The sequence below is a fragment of the Prionailurus bengalensis genome, chromosome D3 (genome assembly GCF_016509475.1).
Source record: "Prionailurus bengalensis isolate Pbe53 chromosome D3, Fcat_Pben_1.1_paternal_pri, whole genome shotgun sequence".
NCBI lineage: Eukaryota > Metazoa > Chordata > Mammalia > Carnivora > Felidae > Prionailurus > Prionailurus bengalensis.
This window is the reverse complement of record NC_057356.1, coordinates 67,094,149-67,107,257: the sequence shown is the minus strand read 5'-3', so window position 1 is coordinate 67,107,257 and position 13,109 is coordinate 67,094,149. Positions and strand designations below refer to the sequence as shown.

General features: G+C 44.8%; 2 protein-coding genes across 6 annotated transcripts in view; one reads left to right on the top strand and one right to left on the bottom strand.

The window, feature by feature from the left end:
* Window positions 1-2,428, top strand: part of HDHD2 (haloacid dehalogenase like hydrolase domain containing 2) — a 36,560-nt gene extending 34,132 nt beyond the window's left edge. For all 4 annotated transcript variants that reach the window (XM_043558750.1, XM_043558751.1, XM_043558753.1 and 1 more), the window contains exon 7: window positions 1,605-2,428. In XM_043558750.1, the coding sequence (XP_043414685.1) occupies window positions 1,605-1,708 (104 nt within the window). In that variant the 3' untranslated portion in view covers window positions 1,709-2,428. The remainder of the gene's footprint in view (window positions 1-1,604) is intronic.
* Window positions 2,429-8,908: 6,480 nt separating this feature from the next.
* Window positions 8,909-13,109, bottom strand: part of KATNAL2 (katanin catalytic subunit A1 like 2) — a 68,629-nt gene continuing 64,428 nt past the window's right edge. For both annotated transcript variants that reach the window (XM_043558748.1, XM_043558749.1), the window contains exons 14-16: window positions 10,722-10,884; window positions 9,789-9,891; window positions 8,909-9,275 (exon numbers count right to left, since the gene is read on the bottom strand). In XM_043558748.1, coding sequence (XP_043414683.1) covers window positions 9,136-9,275; window positions 9,789-9,891; window positions 10,722-10,884 — 406 coding nt within the window. In that variant the 3' untranslated portion in view covers window positions 8,909-9,135. The remainder of the gene's footprint in view (window positions 9,276-9,788; window positions 9,892-10,721; window positions 10,885-13,109) is intronic.

The following is a 13,109-nucleotide window of genomic DNA, read 5'->3' as shown; positions in this document are numbered from 1 at the left end:
GAATTTTCTGTGTGGCCCATGCTGTGAACAGGTGCCTTGAGGACACTAAGGTGAGTGAGGGAGATCTTCATTACCTCTGTACATTTGATGCTGGCTCTGTTCTGTAAGAATTCACAGTAAGACAAGGCAGGAAGCGTCTTCACCGTGCAGAGGTGCGGAACAAGGGATCTTTCTGCTTTGTGTTTGCTGGGCAAAGCCTCTTGAAGAGGTAGTTGTAGAAAATGGCAGGAATTGTAGAAAACGGTGGGTCTGTTGTTAGGGGAGCTGGATTTATGGAAAATTGCCCAGAAGGTGCCGAAGGATGAATGGCAGAGATCACAGAAAAAGGGATGAGACAACAAAGAGAAGGGGGACGTGTGGAGGCAACAAGGCAGCCTGTGTGGCTACAGGACACTTGGCCTTGTCTCCAGGGCCTCAGCTGAAGCAGTGTTCTGCATTTCCTTCCTTCCTTCTCATTTTTAAGGAAAAAAAAAATGTGGCATGTTCACCACGTGCTGGTTGCTGTGCTCAGTGCTGGGAATGAACTCACTGGGGAATGTAACGCACATGGCCCCTACTGTCAGAGAACTCCGTCTTTAGGAGTGATACAGACATTAAACAGATAAATGTATAATTCAACTTGTAAATATTGTGGAGGCAAGGAACAGGGTGCCGAGAGAGAACAACAAGGAGGAGGTCTAACTGGGATAGGAATATGGAGTTTGACCTGAAGCATCAGGGAGACAGCCAGGTGAGAAGAGTGCTCCAAGCAGAGGGGATGGCAGGTGTGAAGGTCCTCAGAGAGCCAGGTCCAGTCTAGGACTGCAGTCTTGTGAAAGCAGCACATGCTAAGGTCAGAGGGATGCCGGGGCCATATGACAAAGGGCCTGGTGGGCAGCAGTAGGGATTTGGGTTCTTCCTGAAGGGCATTTGGGACCCATTAAGGGTGTTTAAAGAGGGACCGTGCATCATCTGGTTGACATTTGTAAAAGCTCTGTGACCACTGTGTGGAAGGTTCCTCTCCGTGTAAGGCTGTTCAGTTGTGTGTCCTGCATTCCAGAGCCGGAGGGACGGGGAGACACAGGCAGTGTACCTGCCCCGCGGTGCCCTGCTGGGCAGACCATCCGGCCTGGCCCAGGCCTGTGCATATCTGTCACTTTCCATCCCCACCCCTGGGCATTCATTTGTCAGGCTCACAGGGTCCCTGTGTGGCAGGAGCACAGGCCATTTCCAGTTATCCTCAGGAGCTGACAGGAGCTGCTCTGTGGTGTCCTGGCTTCCAGTGAAAAGCATTGATTCCCCCATCATTCCTTTCTTTAGGGCTAGTGGGGAAGAAAATGATTTTACCAGCTGTGGAGATCTGAAGGAAACCTTAGCCGCCAGGTGACCCAGGCCCTTTGAGTGTCCATTGTGAAAGACCAGAGTCCTGGGAAAATGTTGGATGTGATATTTCTTTGAATCGCCTCATTGCGTCTGACGTTTCAGTAGGAGATGCTTTGGGAGATGTGGAGCCTGATTCTCTAGTACTTGCCAGGGTGGTCCGTGGCCGCCCAGATGCTCATGGGATGTGATTAACATGGCCTCCTAACAGTAGCCTTTGCTCACTGGCTTTACTTTCATTTCAGGGAAATATCGAGCAGCAGATGAAGAAAAAATTAATCCACCTCCTTACTTAACTTGTGAGAGCTTCCCTCATGCTGTGGACCACATCCTGCAGCATCTACTGTGATCCTTTATGTGAATCAGAAGCAACTCTGGAATGAATCCCTCCCCAACTCCACACCCGCATAGATAGACATGGACCAACCCTCCTCTATTGTGCATTAATTAGAAAGAAAGGTATTGAATTGCAGCCAGCCACTGAGCCTTGCTTATCCCTTTTGTTTTATTTTGTAAAAGAAGATGAGACCCAGAGAAAGGGAAAGCTGAGATTTTATGTCATTCCTTTTAAAATATTCATCAGGCTAGGCAGGGCTGGGAGGGGGACTCTCCTGCAGGGAGTTGTGTTCTCTGCTGTCTCCTCACTGGCACATTGGGAGGGGGGAGTGTTCAGATTGTGAATAAAAGTGAATGGCATTTTTTAAATTATAAAATAATGTGTCAAAAAGTGTGTCGGGCTATAGTTTTAACACTGGGCTCAGCTGTGAAATCCATCAGAAGTGCCAAGTGGAGTACAAGTCAGAAGAAGCAAAATAAATTGTCCTTTAGCCCAAGTGATCAAGTGAATTTGCTTTAACGGATGTTGAAAACTAGATTATCTCCTGTATTATTCCCAGCACGGGTGACTTCTTTTTCTCTTCATTAGCCAGAGATGACTAATTTAAATTTAGAACCTGATTTTAATTTAAAATAATATTTCCATTAATAACCTATTCATTGCAGATACCTATTATACTGTGTAACAGTTGTTTTGGAAATTTTATGTAAAATTAAAACTATCAGTATTTTACAGATGTTTTAATTAGACATTGTTATTAACAGGAACAGTGCAGAAACTAAAATCAAGCCTTTAATGTCTTATAGACCATGCATTTTTGAAGTTAGTGTCCACCAGGGTCCTATTAACTGTACATTTGCAAGATTTCATTATTTTTGCCTCTGACACTATGGGAAAAATCTTTTAGAAGCTATTGGGACAGATTCAAGCTTTTATGTACTTGGTTACTACAGCTGTAAAATGAAATCTCGTCTTGTAGCATGGATTATTCTTTTCATGTTAAGCCCACCAAAATGAAGGGGACTAAGTAGGTAATGATTTTCCTAGTGCATTTGCATACTGTGATAATCCTGGGCCTTTGCAATTGTTTTACAGGGCTCTTGGGCATTGAATTATTAGCATGTAATTGTACATCATTGTGGTGTTCACCTTATTGAAGCACACACTGATGTTAATGAGTTTCGGGCTTTGATGCTTGTTTAGAGATCAGCTTGGTCTTGGATGGGAGGGAGCAAAGCTAAATAAATGGCAGCTCCCTCTCCTTTCGGTGGTTTGGCGATCACTCTGTTCTTGTTTCTGCAGATGCCCCGGCCTAGTACTTAAACGTCCTAGAGTGCAAAGCACGTGTGCTGGGCCTGCCGCCCCAGATCGGAGGCGTGAGTGGAATGGCTAGGAGCAGAGGTTCGGGGGCCTAGCCAGCAGTTAACGAGCTGGGTCCGTGGGCAAGTCACCTAGACTTGTCTGTGAAGTGGAGACAGTGCCAGCACCCACCACTTAGGCTTGTTGTGGGGGTGAAACGCCTGACCGGTGTATCAAGTAGAATCGGACAGATGCTGAGTGCTGTGTGGTTTCGGCGCTGACGATGACGCAGGTGTAGCAGGACTGTCCACACCGGGTAATCTGGTAAGGGTTGGTAGAATTCACCTCTACAGTTGGTTCAATGGGGAAGGTCTTCCTGAGGATTCAAAAAGAGCGAGACATTCTATTCCGTCTAAACCACACGCGCAGAGGCACAGAGAGAGCCGCTCGGCAGCAGGTAGTGTGTGCTGCCCGGTACCTGGGGGATGTGCTGTATTCAACCTCGGCCTGTTACCTGGGTCCCTGGGTGAGTGATTCGTTGACCCAGGCACCATCGAGTGTTTGCTGGTTGCTACGTGCTAAGTGCCGTGCTAGGAAATAATCACGTGTATAAGACAAGGATTGTGCCCTGAGGAAACTTCCTTGTGGAGGAGCTAGGGAGAACATACAAGACCTTGTTCGGACTCCAGTGGCCCTCCTCTCTGATGTCCGCCTGACTGCAGGTGGAATGAGGCATTCCCTCCTCCTTGCCCTCATACCATTTGTTAGATTATATGTTGGTCCTCACATGTCCCTTCTGCCCACCAGACGGGACTGGGTCTCATTCTTTATTGTATCTCCTGCAACACAGGCACTCAGATGGTTACGGAACCAGTACAAACCAGCTGTAAATATTATAGGAATTTAATGTTGGAACATATAGCTATGAGTAGAGAGGAGAAAATAAGTCTCATTTTAGACTCATTGCCTATAGGGGAGGTCCCATCAGACACTTGGAAATAGTGGATCTGATGCTCTGGAGACAGACTAGAGCTAAAGCAAAGAAGTAGACATCACTGATGGGTCAGGGATCAAACAGAATGACAGGAATGGATAAGGCCATGTGAGCATAAGGCCCCCAGCCAAGAGAAATGGCTTCCTTCTTCCATTCTAGTTTGGCCCTATAGGCCATTAAAATCTTTGTTTGATGTTTTATTTATTTAACAAACATTATATAGGGTTTGTTGGCTGACCTGTCCATAGGGAGGTTCATGAGGATAAATAAAAGTCTTATTTTAGACCTGGGTTACTGTAAACATTCCCAGCACAGCGGGGTGGTCTGCCTTGGAGGAGATGTAATAACTGAAGTATCTAAAAGACCTCTTTTTCCAGCCATCCCATTTAAAGAGCTACCCCATGGTATATGACCTCAGAGACAGTGTTTGCCTCAGCTTTACTGTAATCCTCTCCTAGGCCCATTTGGGGACTGGAAAGGGTAGTAGAGAACACCCACTGTCAGGGGAGGATTACTGAGCTTCTGCTGTCAGCCAGGTGCATGCCGGTTGTGGAAGAGGGCAAAGCAGTCTGGTGGTGGAAACGGACAGCTGCCCCACTACCTCTCTCTGTACCTCCAGAATCAGCTGGTCTCACCGTAGCTCTTCCTGCCCACCATTGTACATCTGTCCGAGCCACCAAACACCTGTAGCCCTGGATGTCAGGAATGCCCTTGGAAGGATAGTGCCATCACCTCACCCTTAACCCCACATTCAAAAATTGTTGTACCGCGTTAGACCCGAAAGTCACCACACCTTACACGGGTTGTGTTCATTTAGTTTGCACTCAGTGGTTGTTCGCGTAGCATGGAACTGAAATCCTTGGGCACTTACAGTAAAGAATTTTTAAAACTGCACTCATCTATTTCACTGAAATACCCTGCCTTAAACAGCAGAATCCCTTTTTCATATTGGCAGTTGCTTGCATAAACCCATGTTTGCATTATCAGTTTCCTTTGACTTGTCATAAAAACTCTTCTTCAGCATAAACACATAGGACTTTTGCTGACCTTCTGTTATGTCAGCCATCAAGGCCTAGTACCCCAAAGCATGCTCTCTTTAAGGGACAACCAGAGCAAGCACGAGAGCACCAGAAATCATTTATCGTTTACATTATGTGTTAAAATCAAACAATTTTAAATACCTTTTGTCAGTGCTTACCTTCATGTCCTACACATCTCAACTTCTCTTTGGTTAATGTGCCTGAGGAAACCAAATTATTAAATGCCAACTGTGGATAAAGTACAAAGGAAGACAGAGTAGAATGTAGCTCCCAATTCCTAAGATGCATGTCTTCTAGTTGGGGAACGGAAGCATATAAAAATATATTGAACTGTCCCAAGGGCTGTGACAAGTTCAAGATATTTTGGAGAAGTCCTCTCGTAGAAGAGGTCATGTGCAGTGAGCTGAGTGCCTTGGGACAGTAATCACAGCTTCTAGCCTGTAAAGCAGATACAGTGCTCATTTTAAAGAACATTTTGTTCATTCAGTAACAGTGAAAAAAGTACCACAACCATGGGGCTAACACAATAAAACCTACACACCTACTTAATACAATAGATCTATGGCTAAGTGATGAAGAAGAAGAGGGAGGGAGTAATTTTAGATAAGTAGAGCCCATCTGGGAAGGCTTCTGATGGTGACCCGAATGAAATGTGGAGACAAGCCGTGAATTCTAAAGGTAGATAGTTAACCTTAGTTGCTGACATCTGAAGATCAGGGGATCTCAAATGCAGATCGATGACCACTGGTTTTCCTAGGAAGATTGGAAGACGTGGCAATGTTGGGTTATCTTCCACCAAGCTTACTTTACCCATATGTTACTGTGTTCTGAGTTCCTATAGGCATTGTGACTTCTGCGTTGGGAGAAAATACCACATGTCGGATTAAGTTAAATTGTCCTCCCAGGCCAGGCTCCTATATCCTTATAAACTTGGATACACTTCTAATCTACTTTTTAAATAATAAGAGACTCTAAACATAAATTAGTCGTATGTCTTAGTTGGTCTCTCTATCTCAGAGCCCCACTAAAAATTAAAGTTAAGGGATAAGGAAGGTATAAACTCACAAGGACAGCCCACAAGAAGAGATACCAGTGGATGAGAGGGTATAGTAATTTGAAGGATGGAAAATAGATGGGTTGCTGATAACTAAAATCAGTGCAAAGAAAGACAATCAAAAGTCATCCTGTAGAACCTCAAAGATCCAAGGCTTGGAGACACTAGATAGGAGATGAGGTGTGAGGGTTGAGAAGCAAGGAATTAGTTTGAAGCTGGTAAACGAAGTGATTGGAGCCCCAGGAAAGCCTCCCCACTCTGAGCATCCAGATGAGAACCCCAGCCACGCCAGGAGAATGGAAGTTTATCTCTGGAAGGGTGGACCCAGGAAAGTTAAGGCCTTAAGGATAGTGGGCTGGGCGTGAGGGTGAGCCAGGGTGAGCGACGGGACCAGGTACATCTCTGCTTATTCTATAATGGTTCCCTGGTTCTTTTCCCCTTACAACTCTGGGACCAGAGCATATGTGGATGGAATCAAAAGTTGATCTGATATGTGGCCATTTGGAAACAAATACTGATAGGTATCTGACAAGATCAGACAGATAGGAGCATGTGTTGCAAAAAATCAAAATAAGTACTTCAAAAATGAAGCAAACGATAAGGCAGTTACTAATTCCTAAAACACAAAACTCCACAAAAAAGGAAATGTAATTTTGATTCACTAGTTGGGCCTGCATGAACAGTATATAGTTCTCCTAGGAATACTGATCACTGAGTTAACCTAAAATTATTACTATTTGGTGATGGTAGGGAAAGACATGTATTGGTAGGGACAGAGCGGAGTGATGAAAGAGCCACCTTTCACTTCCTCCAAAGCAAGAAGTCGTTAGATAGCATATGAAACTGATAAAGCCACTGAAATAAAAGCGTGACCTGAAAACACACATGCGTGATTATTTAGAGACCAACTTTCCAAGGAAAAGAGGAGAGGAGGATTGAATACGATGGAGGTATTAATAAGCATGAACTTGGAGACGGAGGAAGGATGTAGAGGTGTGTCAAGTACATGGTCCGCTGTTGTGGGGGGCGGTTGTGTGTATTTCCTGCGACGGATGGCAAAATCACACTTCCCCTGAATGGAGTAAGGGAAGAGCAGGGAGCTAAAAGGGGCCAAACATTGTCACAAAGCATGCTGTCCACGGGGCGTCTCCTCTGCCCCCTTTACCTGTTCACTCTTAAGTCCACACACCCAAACCTATCTACTTCCCAACCATGACAAGTCAGCAACAACACTTGAGGTCCCAACCAGTTGAGATTTTAGGAGATCAGAAAGGATGGCAGTGGCCACAAGCGAATGGACTAACAGCTGTAAGAAATGTCAGCTGACAGCCCGACAAGGAAGACAACCCGAAACGTGGAAAGCTGATGCTGGAAATTCAGCAGTACAGCAGTCTGAGGCCATTTAGTTGAAAGACTTCTACATCTGGGGTATCACTAGTGTTGCATCGTGTAAGACCTTCACGATCATTAAGAAGTTTAAGTTTCACATATGCTAAGATCTTTTTGCTTATTTTTGATTCGTTATATATGGTATGTTTTCAGTTTGACTATATTTTCCATGAAATGACATTGTAAAAGGCATTTGAGAATATTCTGCCCAAAATAATCAGTACCCCCCCCCCAAATGCTTGGTTTTTGTTTCAAATTAGGGTAAAGTCCTTTGGAATATTTAGCTATCCGAATGTCCCTTTTCCTGGAAGTTTTTCTTCAAAGGAGGAGTCTGCCTTGAAGGGATGAAGAAAATGAGGCAAGGAGGGGAAACGGAGGAAGATGACTACCATAGGTAAGTTCTGGTTGGCAAGAGGGGTGGCGCCATGTCACTTAGTGGCAGCCATCAGGAGTTGGAAGTAGATGCCTCAGATCGTGAGATTCTGAGGGAGATGCTTCCAACCGTTTACAACCCTGTAAGGAGATGTGGAGAAGTCCAAGAGCAGGGGAGACTCAGGACGACTCCTCTAGAATCTTGGGTTCCCCATCCTAAGCTTTGGGTCCACTGAGGATCTGTGGCAATGGAAAGAGAAGGGCAGAGTACGTGGGACGTGAAATGTGATGAGTCCAAAGATGTTAGTTATCAGGCGCCAGAACTCCGAACACTCAGACTGGGTAGCTGGTGGTGTCGGTGTGCAGTCACCCCTGCTATTAGCCTTAGGCTCAAGAGGCTCCCGTCCTAAAGTGGATCAGCAGCTTCTGTGGGTGGGAACTCATCTGGTAGGGGGTTTGCTGCTGAAAAAACCGGTTGGGGTTGGGGCATCTGGATGGTTCAGTCGGCTGAGTGTCCGACTCTTGATTTCTGCTCGGGTCGTGATCTCATGGTTCGTGAGCTCGAGCCCCATGTTGGGCTCGGGCCTGAGCGCAGAGCCTGCTTGGGATTCTCTCTCTCCCTCTCTCTCTCTTTCTTTCCCTCTCTTGTTCTCTCTCTCCCTCTTTGCACCTCCCCTACACACCGTGTTTGTGTGCGCATTCTCTCTCTCTCTATCTCTCTCTCTCTCTGTCTCTCTCTCTCAAAATAAATAAGCATTAAAAAAAAATACTCGTTGGGGTCAGAGTTAGGAAGAACAGAGGAGATTCAGGATGTTGTCAGAGGAAACAGACTGGACATCTCCTTTCCTGCACCCATTCTTAACCACCCTTGAGCCCATCTGCTGGTCAGATGGTCTGTCAAGCTTAGCTTCTAATTGGCTCCCCAGCTCAGAGCCGCTCTGTACATTCCAACACAACTTCCCAAGCTGCATCTTTGTCTTCAAAATGAAAATACCAATTTGCAAACAAGGAACACTAAGAAATTGTACAGAGTCCATTTGTGAGAAAAGTCTCCACTGCGTGACTAATAGCAAATACACCTGTAATTGAAATCTCCAACATACTGCTGGCATCAGTCATGAAAAATGGACAAAAATATATCCTAGTCCCAAAATAGTACGGTCGTTCAAACTAATTCGGTCTTCAAGGATAACTTTTTCTATTCCAATCATTATGTTCTTCTCCCGCTTACACTAATAAATCAGGAAGCCTCTTTGGTTGTCTTTGTGGCCGGGTCGGGATAAATGTGATTTCATACGGCCTCGAACTCACTTTGCCAGGCTGAGTATCTCTGAGTCAGATTCTTTGCTGAAGGCTTGGTGTGAGCTAGCACATCTAAGAAGTCGGCAGTGGTCACTGTATCCAGCTGGATTCCAGGTAAATTGCTGCTCTCTAGATAAAAACACAGCAGTAACAGTACAGCGTATGACCTTAAGGTGATCAGTGCTCTTGAGATGCTAATAGACCTTTTTTCAAGACAATGCATAATGCAGCACGCCTAATGGTTACTGCAGCAAAAGGCAAACCTAAAGAGAGCTGGGGAAGAAATTCTTTAATGTGCGACTCGGCTCCTGCAGCCCAGAGAAAAAATATGACTTAAATGTATCACTATCAAAGTAGTGTTTAATAGTTATATAGTGCCGCAGATGGATCCAGCCCAGCATCATAGTTTGCCAGAGAAATAAAAGCCCCAGCCCTAAGGAGTTTATTATCTGGGGCAAAGTTGATCCAAAAGAACACCAGAGGAGAAACGAGTTGAGTACATGAAGGGCAATTTGACCAAAGAATGTTTGCAGGTGCCAAGAGCCACCGAGAGCAGGAGCAAGGCTCCATCTGCTGGTGAAAGCTGGATTTTTAAAAACAATTTCTTCTCCCAGATCACCTTTGCTGTGATCCCAATCGTACCTGACTGGTGATTTTCAAGGGCACTGAAGATCTTCCTCACAGGCCGCATGGCTGCTTCTCTGCAGACAAGCTTAATGTCTGAGCCCGAGTAGCCCTCAGTCTCCTGAAATAGCCGCAAACCAGCCATGGGTCAGCAGGCAGAGCACTGGTGGCGATTACATTCAATAGGCAAGACCCGGTATCGGAGCCCCTGTTTGGAATCTGTTTTCTGTCCCCCACGAACATACACAGAGATGCCCAGATCTATAAGGCCTGGAGGGAGAGAAGCTGCTTATATGTCTGGGTAACCTGGGAAACGGGGCAGTTAACAACTTCCTAACACCATCCACTGCGTGCTCGAAGATGCCGGACTAGCCTGCCCATGATAACCTCATGGGCCCTTGTGCTCAAATCCAAGCATGATCAAACTTAGTAGATGTTTTTGTTCTGGTAAATAAGATCATACCTGCCTTTGAGGAATCTGAGAACATCATGTTCAAGTGTCCACTCAGGAGGCAGTGATACCAGTGACAGTGGGGGTAGCAGACATGTACCCCCATTTCCATTTGTAAAAGTTTTCTGTTTCATCAGCACAGTAATCCTTTGCGGCATATCGGTTACCCATTTCTCAGAAGAAGAAACCAGCTTAGAGAATAAGTGGTTCCCTGAGGCCACATAGCTAATAAGGGGCAGGATCAGGAGTTGACCATTGATTCTCGGAGTTGAAACCCTATGCTGTTCCCACGACATCACACTGTTTCTCTTTGCTTCAATGTTTCCAAGGGACAGAGAGCTTACTCTCATGAACAAGAGGTCCATTGCATTTCTGGGGCAGCGTGGGTCTTTTCTAAGTGACTCAAAGAATATGCCCCAAACAGCTCACGAGAAGACCCTGCCCAGAAGATTCGTGTGGCGGCTGCTTGGCCTGCAGATGCTCCCTCCAGGGCAGCTTACCTGGCTCAGCACGCCGTACTCCAGCTCTGTGCGCAGCTCCAGGGCTCTGCTCCTGCTCACAGGGGGCAGCCAGTGGTGGATCATGGCCTGCCTGGCCTCCCGGCTGGGGAGATCAACCAGAATCCTCTTCTCCAGGCGGCGTAACATGGCACAGTCCAGCTCCCTGAGATCACGTGGGAAACAGAGGGACCAGTTGGAGCAGTCAACTCACTTTATTTATTTATTTATTTATTTATTTATTTATATTTTAGAGCGAGAGAGAGTGCACGTGACTAGGGGAGAGGGGCAGAGGGAGGGAGGGAGAGAGAGAGAGAGAGAGAGAGAGAGAGAGAGAGAGAGAGAGAGAGAATCCCAAACAGGCCCCACACTCAGCATGAAACCTACGAGGGGCTCAGTCCCATGACTCTGGGATCATGACCTGAGCTGAAATCAAGACTTGGACGCGTAACCGACTGAGCCACCCAGGTGCCCCTCAACTCACTTCTTAAGTGACAACTATATTGTGAGAACAATGTAGCATTGTAGGAAGCAATTCCGCATTTTAACTGTTACTCTACATCTATACCTGAATGGATCGGACAATTATTCATGTCGTTTGGGCGAAAGAATTGGTTAAAAAAAAAAAAAGAAAATACAACCCTGAAATACCTCATGTAAAGGAGATAATTTTAGGTGGGGGAAAAAATCCAGCTAACAACTGAACTTGAATATTCCCATTGTAGTTGTACCATGAATTATTCAGTCTGACCCTGCCAGTGAGTTATTATTCCTGACAATAACTTGGGCATTCTGGGAAGTACATTAATTCTTCTCAAACTCTCCTACATTCTGGAGCGAATGACTGTCTCACTTCATTGCTCCACTGAACTCAAAGAGCATCCTTCCAGGATGCTCAACGCAAATGTGGCCCTTTGAGTCCTTCACGCCTGCTCCTCCCAAAACACTGTCAGGCCAGGTTTATGTGATTTTGTATCTGCAGGCCATTTCCCTAAATTTCTTTTTGTTTTGATTTTTTTTTTTTAAGTTTATTTATTTATTTGGAGAAAGAGAGAACCCCAAGCAGTCTCTGCACTATTAGCACAGGGCCCAACGTGGGGCTTGATCTCATGAACCATGAGATCACGGCCTGAGCCAAAATCAAAAGTCAGATGCCCAACCAACAGTCACGCAGGTGCCCCACCCTAAACTTCTTAATATAAAATTTCCAAACAAATAGAAAAGTGGAATAAAACAATGGGTATCCATATACCTTCCATCTTGATTCAACATTTAACATTTTGCCATATCTGCTTCATATCTATCCAGCCAAGTTATTTCAAAGTAGATTACATCATGATCCCCACCCCTAAATGCTTTAGCATGCATTTTCCCCAGTAAGGACATTTTTTTTTTTACATAGCTATAATATCATTATGACACCCAACAGAATTAACACATTACATAATATGTCTAGTGCTCATTCCAAATTCAGATCTCTCCAGTGATCCCCAAAATATCTTCTAGAGCTTTTCCAACCAAAATCCAGTCAAGAATTATGCATTACATTTGGTTATCTCCCTTAAATCTCCTCTAATCTAATCCAGTCTTCTTGCCCTTGCTTTGGACCTTGGCTTGACCATGGTGGGGCTAGTTGTAGAATATCCCACATTCTGGACTCTGTTGATATTTTCCTCATCATAGAGTGTAACTGGTTGTCTGTTCCTTGTCTTCTAAGATGCAATTTAGGTCTAAAAGCTTAATTAGAATCAGGGTAATGATTTTGGGCTAGTGTATTTCACAGTTGTTATGTGTTCATATTCATTACATTGGGATCCACATGTTTGTCGTGGTGTGGTGTTTAATTACTGGGATCACCTCGTGACCATAGACAGCTCCATTGTAAACATCTCTTCACAAGTAGTAAGAATTCTACGTACAATACTTTGGCACCAGGTGAATACCATTTTCCCTATCCCCTTTCAACTAGTGGCCTTAGCATCTGCTAATGATCTTTGAATTGGTTATTTCACGAGAGTGGTGCAAAACAGTGACTGAAAATTTTTTTCGTTCCAAATGTATTATTTGGCACTATTATGTAAAATTGAGCTTTCCCTCATTAATTGGGGCTCTTTGGTTACCTCAAATTACCATTCCTATTAACACATCATTTTGAGTGTGAATTTGTGAACTCTTTATATGTTAACATTTCAGGTTCCTAGAATTGAGGGAAACATCTATTTGATTTCCTAGGTATAAAAATTAGGAAATGCCTGCATGTTGGTCTGGTTTATCCATTAATAGACAGTAACAGTGAAAGCATCATCACCAGATATTTCTCATTCATAAAAACACAGAATTTCCAGTGCATCTTCGCGTTCTTCTTACCTTCATCGTGAATCTCTGCCCTTT